The 14,451-nt window shown below is 45.7% G+C and overlaps 1 protein-coding gene across 3 annotated transcripts in view; it reads left to right on the top strand.

The window, feature by feature from the left end:
- Positions 1-3,234: 3,234 nt before the first annotated feature.
- The window catches only part of SLC6A11 (solute carrier family 6 member 11), a 122,208-nt gene continuing 110,991 nt past the window's right edge, over positions 3,235-14,451 (top strand). For 2 of the 3 annotated variants that reach the window (XR_014232335.1, XR_014232336.1), the window contains exons 1-4: positions 3,235-3,736; positions 6,655-6,789; positions 6,906-7,046; positions 10,338-10,428. Coding sequence is in view for 1 of the 3 variants with exons in the window: in XM_082345570.1 (XP_082201696.1) it covers positions 3,481-3,736; positions 6,655-6,789; positions 6,906-7,046; positions 10,338-10,428 (623 nt within the window). In the remaining 2 variants the exon portion in view is untranslated. The remainder of the gene's footprint in view (positions 3,737-6,654; positions 6,790-6,905; positions 7,047-10,337; positions 10,429-14,451) is intronic. The other variant, XM_082345570.1, reaches the window with a different exon arrangement.

Raw genomic sequence — 14,451 nt, 5'->3', positions numbered from 1 at the left:
CTATTTCTATATTTATTTAACAAAATGTCTATATCAGGCACAAATCCAAGTACTTTGCAAATGCTGACCCATTCAATCCTCGTAGCAATTAAAAGGCAGATACTATTAGGACCCTCATTTTACAGACAAGGAAACTGAGGCTGAGAGTAGTTTGCCAAGGTGGTGGAGCTGGGCTTTGAACCCAGGAAGTATGACTGCAGAGCCCACGTTCCTAACCACTATGCTATGCTGCATCAGGACCAGCTCTGGAAATGAGACTTGGCTCATACCCCATCTGTGCTCCAACCTAAGCACATCTACCCCATGGACATGGTGTGTGCTCGTCAGGTCACTGAACCTAAACAAAGAAATAACCAAACAGAAAAGGTCCAGAGTTGAGGCTGTGAAATGATAAGGGAGATGTGGTCTCTTTTGGATAAAGACAGAGAAAAAGACGAAGCCTTTTCAAGAGCCATGAAATAATCATGGGGATGGACTTTAAATATTTATTTACTAAATTCTAACAGGAGGACACTGACCTGTTTAACTTTCATAAAGGGAAATGTTAAAACGTGAGAGGTGAGTTTGGGACATTAGTATTTGTACAAGGCTCTCCACATATGGTCTTGCTTCATCTTTAAGACCACCATGGGAGATGACGACAATCAGGCTCATTTTATGAATTGACACCGAAGCTCAGAGGCTAGGGGACGTACCCAAGGCCACAGAACTCGTCAGCAGAACTGAGCTGGGGTCCCCGCCCTCTTGGGCTGCTGGTTCACGTTACTTCCCAAGCAGGCCTTGTAAAATCATAGCTGCTCAGAGGAAGTCAATTCCTGTAGCTAATTTTGCTGACCAGCTGTACAAAGTGAAAATGTAATTAGATTCAAAGGAGGTTTACACAGATTCTGGGGTATAGCCTAATATTGCAATAATAAAATCCAGGAATATAACTCTAATTTCTGATGTAGCTGTTCATTTAACAAATGAACTCCTAGGTGCCTATTATGCGCAGGGACCACCAAGATCGAAGATGATCTTGATTGCCCATTCTATATGCAGCACTGAGGATCACTACAAAGAAAATGAAAATACTGATGTGGACTTTTAGCATGGGAGAAGATGGAATTAATTTAGAAGGAAAGTCTGGGACAATCAGATTGTGGTGGTAATTCAAAATGCCAGGGTCCGCAATTTGATATCATCCTGTAGGAAAAGAAGGCCCAATGAAGACTTCTAAGCAAGGGAATGACATCATCATCACCAACATCACCATCATCACCATCATCATCATCATGATCACAATAAGAATAATAAATACTATTCACAGGGCACCTACTGTGCTCAAGGCTTCTATCCCTCACACCCACCCCATGAGGTCAGAATTAATATTAACCCCACTTTACAGAGGAGGAGCCTGAGGCAGAGGTAACACAGCTAATAAGGGGCAGAGCCTGCATCTACCTGAGTTCAGTTCACTCTCACCCTAACACTCTGCAGGATCTCTGCTTTTGAGTATATGCTGGACAGCACCTGGGAGTGGAGGTTTGGGAGCTGTCAGCATTTAGTTGGATGGCTAACGGCGTGAGAAAGATCCAATTTAAGTGGAAAGAGAGGAAGACTAGAGAAGCAGAGAGAGAAACAGTAACAGAGGCAGGCAGTACCAAGGAAACCAAGCAGGTGTGAATTTTAAGAGGGAAAGATGGGAATAATGTTGCAGAAAATTACCTAGAGGTCAGGCAGGATGGCGATGGACAAGGAACTGTAGGATTTGCCACTTTAAGAGTGCTTCCAGGACTTCACAGACAGCATTTTCAGGGGAGTGGCGGGGGTGGGCGCCAGATTGCTGTGGGCTGAGGAATGAGTGGGAGGTGAAGATAGGGCAGGCAGCATGTAAACTCACTCTTTCAAGAAATATGATAGTGAGGGGGAGGGGAGGAAGGCAGCTTGAAAGGGGAAGATGGTGGCTGGAAGGGTTTTCTGGGGGGCATGGAGGTGGGGAGAGATTTGAGCAGTTGTTAGTTAGAATGAAGGAGAAGCTGAGGCCACAAGACAAGGAGGCTCTTCCTCAGAGCTTCGGGGGAGCTCCAAGGGATGGATGGAGAGCTCAGTGGGTGGTGTTAGCGACAGTTCATGTGGCTGGGCTTCTTCAGGGCTGTGAAATGAGAGGTGGGTCTGATTATCTCTGTGGCCCCTTGCAGACCTAATCTTCTTTTGCTTTTCTTCTTCTTTCCTCCCTTCCTTCCTCTGGCCTTTCCTTCTTCTCTCCACAAATATTTAGTAAGCATCTACTATGTGCTAGGTCTTGTGCTAGCTTCTGTGCCTGTTATAATAAACAAGACAGTGTACATCATCCTTTCAATTGAGTGGAAAGACAGATATTAAACAAGAATATGCACAAATATATTTGTGAGTGACTACACATTGTATAGAGCACTTCGAATACACTAAATACTTTATAAGCATTTTCTTATTAACTCACACACACACACACACACACACACACACACACACACACACACACAAACTCATAAGAAAAGCACTGTTGGGATTCCTTTTTGCCAATCAGTAAACTGAGGCACAGAGAGGTCAGATGACTTCTTCACAAGACTAAGAAGACTAAGATAGGTGGAGCATAAGATTCAAATTAGATTTGCCCGTCTGGACAGGAGCGCTTAACTGCCACACTGTCCTGAGTCACTGTGTTTAGAGCAGTGGGCGCCAGGATGGACAAGATCTGGAGGTGTCCCTTCCCTAGGGGAGCTCACATTCTGAGCACTGGGAAGAAACCCAGAGTTCATTTACTCCGTTCTTCCTCCAGGTGTGGTCCCTGTCAACAACATTAGCATCACCTGGGCACATGTTCCAAACGCCAAAGCTCCAGCCCAGCCCCACCCACTAGATCAGGATCTGCAGTTTAACAAGATCCGCAGGTGCTTGGTGTTCACGTTAAAGTCGGAGAAGCCTGTTGTACAGCCACTTCTCTTATTAGAGTTGAGAAACTGAGGCGCAGGAGGTTGGAGGTTACAGAGCAGGGGAACTTCAGGGCTTGGTGCCTGGAGCCCAGCCTAGGCCTGAATGGACCCTTCCACTCTTAAGAGGCCATGTGGGTAGGACATGAGGAGGAAGGGGTGGCGCGCGCAAGGTGCTCGGCGCGCGCAAGGTGCTCGGCGCGCGCAAGGTGCTCGGCGCGCGCAAGGTGCTCGGCGCGCGCAAGGTGCTCGGCGCGCGCAAGGTGCTCGGCGCGCGCAAGGTGCTCGGCGCGCGCAAGGTGCTCGCGAGGCTCCCGGGCCGGGCCTAGCCGGGCTGAGGCGACGCGGGCGCCGGGCGGGCCGGGCCGCCGGGCCGCCGCGCAGCGTCCCCGTCCCTGCGCTGGCCCGGCCCGGCCCCTCAGCTCCACCCCCTGCCTCCCCCTCCCTCCTGCTCGCGCCTCCTGAAAAGCCAGCCCGCCCGGGGCGGCGGCGCAGAGCCGGCCCGGCGCACGAGGCAGCCAGCGCGGCCATGACGGCGGAGAAGGCGCTGCCTCTGGGCAACGGGAAGGCTGCCGAGGAGGCGAGGGAGTCCGAGGTGCTGGGTGGCGGCAGCGGCAGCGGGGGCGCGGCGTCCGCCCGCGACCCGCGCGACAAGCGCGACAAGGCAGTCCACGAGCGCGGCCACTGGAATAACAAGGTGGAGTTCGTGCTGAGCGTGGCAGGGGAAATCATCGGGCTGGGCAACGTGTGGCGCTTCCCTTACCTGTGCTACAAGAACGGCGGAGGTGAGGCGGCGCGCGGCCCTGAGGAGAATGGGTTGGGGGAAGCCAGCCCTGTGGGGGCGGGGAGCTCGGGGTGAGCGCGAGACCCCTCCCGCGCCTGCGTGTAGCGGGACCCTCGCGGAGAACGGCGGCCCGGGCCACCTGACGAGCGAGCTTACCCCCGGGTAAGGCGCGCCGTCCCAGTGCGCATGCGCGCTTCGCACCTGCGTGTACCACCTGCTAGCACGCGGGGACTTGTCCGCCAGGTGTGTTCTGACCCAGCGTGAGGTGCAGACCGAGACCAGGAGCCCTTCACGTTTGGGGCAGGAGACAGCGCCTTTGAGCCTCAGCTTTCCTGACTGGAAACCTGCATGAAGGAAAGGGACTCAATCTGAGTAGGCTCGGGTTTTGAGCGCTTGTTGAAATGCCAGCCTCCGTACTAAACTTTACTTACATCATCTCGTTTCATCCTACAGTCATCTTTGTAGGTAGTGGTATACCCGTTTTGCAGATGAGGAAACTAAGGGCCAGAGAAGTCACTCACTTAATAAGGGGTAAAGATGGGATTCTGACACCAAAGGCCTGGTTTTAAAGTGGGATTGGATGACAACAGGGAGAACTTTTAGGTGAGACATTGCTGTTTGATTCCCTGCCTTTCATTTGCCCGTAAGGCCTTTTCTAGGGCCTCTTTTCAGGACTGTCTGGTGGGAAAGTGGGCACCAGTTTCTTTTACTGGTCTCAGAGTCACTCATGACAAATAGCAACAATAATAATTGGATGTTTAGAAGTTGCTTAAAGCTTGCAGGGGTCAGGGAAAGGAAGGTGATGAGAGAGTCGTTTCTAGAGACAACGTGTCCGAGTCAGTTTGGTGGAGATGCAGCAGTGAGTCCTCAAATCTCCCAGCCCAAGGAAGGGGCTCCAGACTTTAGGAGCCCCCGACCTGTCATATCAGCAGGACAGCTGGCAGTTCCATGGCAAAGGACTTTGTGAAACCTTGAGTGACACAGTTTCTGCAAGGAGAAGCCTGTGTCTATGTATTCCTCCCTCTCTTTGCTGTGTCCCTCCAGCAGATCCCCAGACCCCAATGAAGGTGGCTCAGAGGTTGGCAGGGACCACACTGTTAGGCTTCGTGGAGCAGGACTTCCTGTGAGGGCAGCTGCAGGGAGAGTGAAAAGGGTACTGCTTGGCCAGGGCCCTTTCTTTGGAGACATTCATCCTGAAGGCACAGGCTGCTCCAAGCCTGCCCTGCACTGGTAATGAAGTGGCCGCCGGTGTTGGTGGCTTGGCAAGGGGGAGAGAGGGAGCCGACTCAGAGACCCCGAACGTGCCCTGCGCCCTCAGCTGGGACTCCGCCTCTCTTTGCACATTCAGCCTGTGTAAGCTGCCATGTCCACTTAGATGCCTGTGGAAACCCTTTAGGATAGTCCCAGGCAAGAGCTGTTTTAACATCTTTTTTCTTTTTTTTTTTTTAAATACGGGAAATTCTTATGCCAAAACAACAACAAAAAATGCATTCCTAAAATCAGAAAATAGTGTAAGTTGCATTAATTACAAACTCTGCCTCAGATGAAAAAAAGGTTGTAGTGAGTCAAGATTAAAAATGAGTCATTTTCTTTTTACTCTAATGAGACAAGAGTCTCCGTTGGGTGCACAGATATCCTGGTTTAATTGAGCTAGTTATCTTAAGGATTACTAGCTTTGTGAACAGAGAGGCCACAAGGCTTTCAGAAAGTGTCATCTGTTAGGTTCTAGAGGATTCACAGGTAAATTACAGCATATTCGGGAAACTTCTGTGGCTTGTTTTAATCACTTAGATTTATATTCAGCAAACAGACCCTCTTATCTTCTTTTACACACTTTTTGCCTTCTAATATAGTTGGGGTATCTGCTTATCAACTGTTTACCTTTTTTAAAAAATCTACACAGCTCTACTCATAAGTTGCAACAATAGTTTAGTATTTCTTTCCCAATGTGAAACTTTGTAAAAATAGAAAACTAAGACCTTTTCAAAACCTGGTAAATATTGTCCTATTATCAGGATTGATCAAAATCGTTGCTATTAATCCTGTGGTTAAAGGGACTTCATTTAGCCAAAAGCAATTTGAGTGAAAGCCTTCATTTGTGAGCTCAGATGGTGGGGAATAGTGTGTGTTTTCATGCTTTGTTATTAGATGAGAGAGAGAGAGAATGAGGGATTTGGAAAAATCCCTTTCTTCTTGTAATGGCTCATGTTCACCTCAGTTATTTAATTTGTTTCACAGAAAGGCCCAGGCAGTGGGTATTGTGTTTCAAGATGGGAGCACTAAAGCTTACGGTGGTCTTTTCTCAGATTGACTCAAAGCCAGCCTCTCTGGACAGATTCTTGCTACGAACTGCTCATAACTCAGCTTCATACCTAGGGCTCATGTACAAGGGCCTGTTACTGCTCATTGTATATCTCCTTGAGAATGCCTTTCTTTATGAAGACTTTTTGCAGGTCACTTCCCAAGTAAGAAGAAGAGGTCCCCCTCCCCTGGCCTGTTGAGGTTACTTTAGAATAAAAAAGAAGGATGTAGCGTTCAGGGAGGGAATGAATTTGACCTGCGCTGGAGGGTAGAATGCATAAATAAAAGAATCAAGCATATAACACAATTTCTTTTACATTATCATCTTAGCTGCACAACAATTCTGTGAGATAAGTGGTGCAGATATTAAGTATTAAAGCCCTACTTTACAGTTGAGGAAGTTGAGGCTGGGAGATGTGACATAAACTTACTCAAGGGAGTAGGTGGCAGAGAGCACAAACCCAGGCTCACATTTTCTGACTCTGGTCCTCATAGGAAGAACTTGAACTCAAGCTCAGAGCACATGATGTCTTGCCTCTAGTAGGTGCTTATTAAAGGGCTGAACGTGAAGTGGTAGAGGCAATTTTAACCTCATTCACTTACTTTGCATCCTTGCAGGGGCATTCCTGATTCCCTATGTGGTGTTTTTTATATGCTGTGGGATTCCTGTTTTTTTCCTGGAAACAGCTCTGGGACAATTTACTAGTGAAGGTGGCATTACGTGTTGGAGGAAAGTGTGCCCTTTATTTGAAGGTAAGTGCGAAGTTAATAAGAAAGTATAAAGGGTTCCTGGGTGATGTCAGGTTGTGAAGGGCAGCTTTTAACAAGGCGGAGAGAGACAAATCACTGCCTTTCCTTTGTTCTTTCAGGCATTGGCTATGCAACACAGGTGATTGAGGCCCATCTAAACGTGTACTACATCATCATCCTGGCGTGGGCCATTTTCTACCTGAGCAACTGCTTCACCACCGAGCTCCCCTGGGCCACCTGTGGGCACGAATGGAACACAGGTATGGCCTCCAGGGAGGGTCTCTCTGATGGTCCTGCTGGGGACCTGGGATTGGTGGTATGTCATGTCTCTTGCCATGAGTCCAGATTCCACTGCAAGTGTACCTGGTCTGTACACTCTTCAGCTCTGAACCTGAGCTGAGCACTGGCCCAGGGATTGGCACAGGGAGAAGAATTGTGATGCTCTTTCCTCGCTATGCCAAATACAGAGACTGAACCCTTCCTGCACAGAGTAGGGATGCAAGGAAGAAGTACTAAACTGAGATTCAGGGGTTTGGGCTGCAATTCCAGCCCTGCCTCTGAGTGTCAGGTTCTCCTCTGTAAAATGAAGGGGTTAGACTAGATCAAGGGTTGCAGACAGGGGGTCTGTCAGCCAGTTAGGCTTTAGATCAGTGACCAGCAAATTTCAAAAATGTATTTGGTTGTCAAAATTGAAAAATCAGAAGGCTTGACATGAAAATCCAGATTTTCAGCTTCTCTTGAAAAATTTAAAAGATCTGGCAAAACCAGAGCCACATTCCCACATTCTTACTTGGCAGCAATGGCTGCAGCTGAGAACCGTCTGTTGCCTTTGCTTGAAGCTTCTGTCCTCAAGCTGGCCACAGTCCCCACCCAGCTCACATTGCTCATTTACTCTACCTGTCCTACCCAGGTAGATACTTGAATTCACCACCCTCCTCCTGCCTTGAATGGGTAACTTTTTACATTACTTTGGATTCTAATATACTGTTTACTTATCAATTTGTCATCCTGTCAGGATTGAATCTTACAATCTAGGGAAGGCAAATACTTCTCAACCCCTGTCTTTGGAGGCTGTGCTCAGTGCAGACATCACTAGTCGATTGTAGAATGCTTTCCTTTTGAGTCTAGTCTTGGCCTCAGAACTCTGCTCAGAAGTCTAGGCAGCCACCACCTTTTGACTGGAATCAACACGCATGCTTTAACCTATTCGCCATCTGTGTTGTAACCTGTGGTTAGGTTGTCTCTGGAAGTGGCCAGTCATCCTGAAAGCTGAGACACAGTAAGACTGGGTAGGATGTTGGTCACCAGCAGAAGGAACAGTGGGCATTAGACCAAGAAAATGCTGTGAACTAGCTTCTATCCCTGCATGACTTTGCCTTGCTTCCCCCCATCCACCACATTTTGTGGGGTCTTGTTTATCAAACTAAAATTCAAGGACATATTCTTGGAGGGCTGTGAGTCCTCCATGATAATTTAATTGTGCATATTTATTTTGAGGATACTCTAAAAAATTGTGCATGTTCTGGATCATCTGCCCAGCCACCTCATAAATGAGGATGGTTGGGGGATCTCAGTGCCTGACTTTGTCCATGTTTACCATTTAAGATGCATTCTTGGTGAACAGGATGATGGTGGCCAAGGGAAAAAGAGCAGAGAGATTTAATTCATAAATGGTCATTGATACTAAGTCCAGCCAAGAATGCAACAAACTGTAGGAACAAAGGTTTTGCAAATGTGTGACCGGAGAAAAATGGTGGTAGAATTGAATCTCAAATAGTGCATGGAAAAATACGCAAGCTTAATTCCATAGACCCTGCCTCCTACCTGTCAGTTCTGTTTTTCTGTTGGGAAATCGATTTAGTTTCACAAGATGGCATTATCATACACATCCATTTTATGCTATCAATTTGAATTGTGTTGGTTCCATAGTATAGTTGGTATTTAACTTGTAAATTCTGGTTTTATAGGTGTTTGAATACTATAATCACAAAGACTTTATAATTCATTATTTATTTGTAAAAGATTAAATGTCATTTTAATAAAAAATACCATGTCAACCTTGGGTGTCTGAGACATTTTTTTACTCTAGAAAAAAAATTTGAGAAACACTGTTTTAGAGAATCTGATCAAAGCTAAGGGCTCCTCTCCAGAAAAAGGCACAAGTGTACATTCAGGCATTTTGCCTATAATATTAGGTTCCCAGACCTCTCTTAGGACTGTCTGTGGACCCCACAGACCATCTCCTTTCCTAATATGGTTAGCACTTGCCCAGAGAAGTGGGAAGGGCGCAGACACTTGGGGAACTTTTCCCCAGTGGGCTGCAAAGCTTTCTTCCACTGATTGCATTCCCTTTTCTCTGAAGGCGTGTGAACACTTGTGTGAAACATCACATATAGGAAGGCTTCCTGTTCTGGAGATTATAGATGGAGTTGGAGGGCTCGTGCACACATGAGGAGAGCGAAGGGCCAGAGTGAGGCTGAACACGGGCTCCGTGCTGGCCACTGTGCTGGGTGCACGGGCTTTGAAGCGCATGGGTGCAGGAGGCCCTGTCCTCTGGGAACTCACAGTCTGGTGACTGAGGTGGCTCTGTGAACAGGGAGGTGCAGGAAGGAGACCCAGATCCCATGGTGGCAGACAGAACCAGGCGATAACCATGGCAAAGGAGGTGGAGCCTTGGCTGGAGTTGATTCCGTTTTCTTCCCCTAACTGGCTGGTGACTTGTGAGGGAGGAACGGGTGTGGTTGAGGTCCCTTGACTTCTTCTGAACCCTGATTCCTCCTCTTCAAAATAAAGGGCGTGGAGAAGGAGGTTCCTTGGAGGACCTTTAAATTCTAACTTTCTTAGAATTCAGGAGACGGAGATCAAGGAAGGCTTCTTGGAGGAGAGGTTAATGGGCTGATCTGGGCCTTAAAGGATGAACACTCAGATGTTTTAAACTTGAGATTCAAATCTCTCTTGGTCATCAAGTTTCATGAAATGAGAAGACATATTCAATAAATCCTTTCCTGGATTGAGGGAATGATGAAGGAATTAGGGATTCTTTACACATTTGGATGTTATTTCATCCAGTCATCAGGTCTTTATGAGGCAGCTGTGCCATTAGCCTCTTCTTCCATGAAGAAAAACTGAGTCTCACCTGCATTACTGGCCCGGGGACACCATGGCTGACGCCCCCCTTTAGCCCCCTTGTTCCTGCTGGGGCCACTGAGCAGAACAGGTAAATGCTATGGACAGGCCTTAGGTAGGGAAGTGGAAAAGGTGAAAGATTCAAGAACAAGGCCAGAGGAAAGAATTGGAAAGGCCGTGTTCATGGGAATAGGGGAGAGGAGGTACCCTGCCCCCAAAACTTCTCCTCCTGTTTGAATCAAGCCAAGCCTCCCTCTTAAACTGTTTGTAAGTGATTGATTTTCCCCACAGTGCTCTCTGAGGCATGTTTACCTGGGGTGGCTGGGTGAAACCACCTGGTTGCACCATCGGCCCTGAAGGTTTTCCAAGATCCAGCCCTCGCGGAGGGTAATTTTCCTGTGTTTCTTGTCTTGTTTCTGCTATAGAGAACTGCGTGGAGTTCCAGAAACTGAACGCAACCAACCACAGCCACGTGTCCCTACAGAATGCCACCTCTCCCGTCATGGAGTTTTGGGAGTAAGTGGAAATACCTTGTCTCCTTTGGCCCGGGGGGGCTCTGTCCTGGTGCTGCTCAGTTAACGTAGCCCCCACCCTTGGAAAAAGCCTGACCCTGCCTCCAGCCTTGTACTTCCTGGCTTCTGTGGGCATCTGGCTGCTTTGGAAGCCAGAATGGAGATCTTGAGAGGTTTCCCAAAGGGGCAGCTGAGAGAAATGCTTTCTTGTTCTTTGACGACATGTCAGCATGCCTGTTTACTTACTGGGGCAAGAAGTGCTTGGTAAAATGATGGGCAGTTTAAAAATTCATTTTTAACAAAAGAGAAGATTTGGCGTGTTTGCAATAAACTAAGTCAAGAATATATTTAGCCTGGAAAGCGGAAGTCTCCGGGGGGACAGGTTAGCTTTCTTTCAGTAGCAGCAATGTCATGTCGAAAGGAAGTACATCAACATTAACGGGTAGAGGTTGTAAAGAGGCAGGTTTTCAACGTACTTAGGAAGAGCTTTAGTCTCACAGAGTTGTCTGCAAGTACTTCCGAAGGTTGTGAGCCCTTGTTCCTGGAAGAGTTTGACCAATGTAGGGCTGCTGATGGTTGCTGGGAAGGTGCCCGAATTCACAGACATTATAGGCAGTAGTTGTGTGGGTGGGCATTTTCCCAGAGACGGGCATTTTTCATCAGTGTTCCAAAGGGGTCTGTGGCCCTGGAGTTACAAGAGCTGCCACGTACGGTTGTATAAGTTGTTCACTGCACAACCCTAGAGGACATCATTTACATTGTGAATGTGCAGAATTGTGCAGTGCCCAGGAATTGAAGAGAAGTTTCCTCTGTGGGTTGAAGGATGGCTAAAGGCTTTCTGAGGCTTTTTAATCTGGAAAGGTCTGGCTTCATTGAAGACCCTCCCCTACTTTAATGATAGTGTAGAGGGACAGTGGTTTTATGAGTGATTTTTATTCTATTCCCAGATACCATTCTTCTCCTTCCCTCTCTAGAGGTCATTATGCTGAATTTAGATTTATCATTCTATAAAATGAATGTAAAGGACATGAGTTTATAATTATAAATATAACTTATTTATATAAATATTAATGTAAATAAAATACTGCCCTCTATACATACACACATATTATGTGTATATATACATATATATACATATTATGTATATCTCCCAAATAATAGCTAAGTCTTTCTTGCATGTTTTAAAATTTTATATTAATGGTATCCATTACTCACTTTTTTCTTATAGCTTTGTTTCTTTGCTCAGTATTGGTTTTGAGATGGTCTCCATACTGATACATGTAGCTTCGGTTCATTCATTCTGTTCCTGCTGTATAGTATTTCCATATATAAAGAGACTACATTGTGTTTACCTGGCTCCTCTTGATGGGCATTTAGACTGTCTCCCATTTCCCACTATGATTAAGCACGCTGAGTGAATGTCTTGTTTGTGTTTCTCTGCACAAATGAAGTTTTCTAGACAATATACCTAAGAGTGGAATTACTGGGAGGTAGGGTCCATGCATTGTCAGTTTTATCAGATTATGTCAAATTGCTTTTTAAAGGAATTGTTCTAATTTACTCTCCAAATAAGAGTAGAATGAGAATTTCTACTACTCCCCATTCTAGACCTAGGCACTTGTTCTGTTTTTAAGTTCTGCCGGTGTAATGGATATGAAATTGTATCCCACTGTTTTAAATTTGCATTTCTCTAATTACTTTATGAGGTTGAGCATCTTTTCATGTTTTTTTTTTGCTCCATTTGGGTTTCCTCATCCATTAACTTCCTGCTCATATCCTTTTCTCTTTTCTCATAGGTAGGAGTTCTTGATACATTGTAGGTATTTGTACCCATGCTACAAATAACTTTTCTTAGTGTGTGGCTTTTCTTTCTTGTTTATGTATGGCATAAATTGTATTGAATTTAAATTTGCCAATATTTTTCTTTTTGGTTTGCACAGTTGGTGTGTTATTTAAGATATAGTTCCGTACCCCAAAGTTGTAAAAAAAAATTTTTTTTCTGGGTTTTCTTTTTTTTGGGGGGGGGTTCTTTTAAGAGTTTTAAAGTTTTGTTTTTTCACATTCAGGAATATAATCTACCTGGAATTTTCTTTTTGCATATGGTACAAGGTAGGAATCCAGCCATATATATATATGTATTTGCTGAATTGTTCATCCTTTCCTTACTGATTTGTAATGCCATCTTCCATATAAAGTTTTCCTACAAGCACATGTCTGTTTAGGGGCTCTCTGTTCTGCTCATCTCTTTTGCTAACTGTGCGTCAATACTATACCTATAGTTTAATTTTAAGCCTTGACCTCGTAAGGCAAGTCCCTCACTTTGCTCTTTTCCAAACTTGTTTTAGTCTTCCAAATGAATTTTAGAATCAGCTTGTCAAGTTAAAAAACAATAATAAAGAACAGAACAACTCTGGGGGGATTTTGGTTGGGAGAATATTGAACTTATAGGTTAATTTGAGGAAAACTGACATCTTTGTGATTCAGCCTCTCTGTCCATGAACATGGTATAGCCCGCCATTTATTTAGGTCTTTTAAAATGCCTGATGAAGTAGTGCTGCCTGATGTGGTTGTCAGAGAAGAAGCATTAGAATCACCTGGTTAGAAATGCAAACTCTCTAGCTCTCTCCAGGCCTACTGAGTCATAGTCCCAAATAGAGCATCCATATGACATTATGCTAGAGCAGAGGCTGCTCTTGCGGGGTGGGAGGTGGTGCTGTGTGACCTTTTCCAGCCTCACTGGGCTATGGTTTTCCAGTGGAATGTTTAGGACCTGCACATTTGAGTGTCTGCAAAACCTGGTCTCTGTGCTCCCTTAGGGAATGCAACCTCAAATCCTACACTGGATAAGTTCTCTGTGTAACTTACGTTGCTTTGTACCATTCATTTCCTTTGTAACATGTATGGAAAACCTCGATTAAATTATTATTTGTGCAATATGTTTGTTTATTGTCTGAATTCCCCAGGAGGCAGTCATGAAGCAGTACCTTTTCTGGTTTTGCTCACTACTGCCGGTCAATGGAAGGCCCCCAGTGAATATTTACAGAATGTACAGGTACATGGGAGGAAGGTGGCAGGCAATATTTTCTAGAAAATACTACGTGAGGAGAGTCAAAGTGGGCTCTGGCAAGAATTCATCTTGTCCCTAAGCTCCCCAGAACAGCACTGATGGCTTTGAGGATCCCTTTGTCATATCCATGTCACCCACTCATTTGGACACCAAGTGGTAGGAGGGGATGGTGAGTCTGTGTCCTCACTTGTAACTGGGCCTTTTTGTCTGCTACTTGGTCATTCAAAATGAAAGTCACTGTGAGAATGAACCCATGATTCTAGTTTTCTACTCTGATTGCATTTGTATCATCTATGCAATGTTGAATTCTGCATCCTAAAACTACTCAAATGCTGGTGTGACACTCCTTCCTTAATAAGGTATTTTTATCAGACAGCTCTAATTCATCTTCTCCTCAGGGGTGAACTTGGAATGTAGAGACTCTGTGAGATGTTTGTAGCATCCTATGCAAAGCTATTTGGGGCCACATAAATTTGAGAAGGGCTGAAAACCATGCCCTTCAGTAAGAATATCCATTACCTTTGATTAACTCAAACTCAACATATTTTCCTGTGCAATCATTTGGACTCTTTCCCCTCATCCCCCACCCATCCCCCACCCCCGAATGCTAGCATTCCACTAAACACAGCCTGGCAAACGCTCTGCTAGGAGAAAGTTCTTCCTTGAATTCAGTCATAGTTTGGCTTCTGGGGCTTTGGATAGAAAGTGCCTAATTCCTTTCCCATGTGACAGTCCTTCAAGTATTGGATCAAGTGTCCTTAAAAATGTTTCTTTCCTAGTTCTCTTTGCTGTTTCCTTGTGTGGCTGGTTCCCATCTATAGTGTGCTCTTTTTGTCTTCTCACTGCCTCTAACTCCAGGGACCTTATTCAGGGCCACGTTGCTTGGTCAGAATGGACTGCCTCAGTTGTGTGCTTGTTCATTCATTCAACAAATGTCTGAGCTCCTTGTGTGCATAAGAA

The sequence above is a fragment of the Balaenoptera borealis genome, assembly GCF_965194805.1.
Source record: "Balaenoptera borealis genome assembly, chromosome: 12".
NCBI lineage: Eukaryota > Metazoa > Chordata > Mammalia > Artiodactyla > Balaenopteridae > Balaenoptera > Balaenoptera borealis.
The sequence above is the reverse complement of the archived record's forward strand: the minus strand, read 5'-3'. Positions and strand labels throughout refer to the sequence as shown.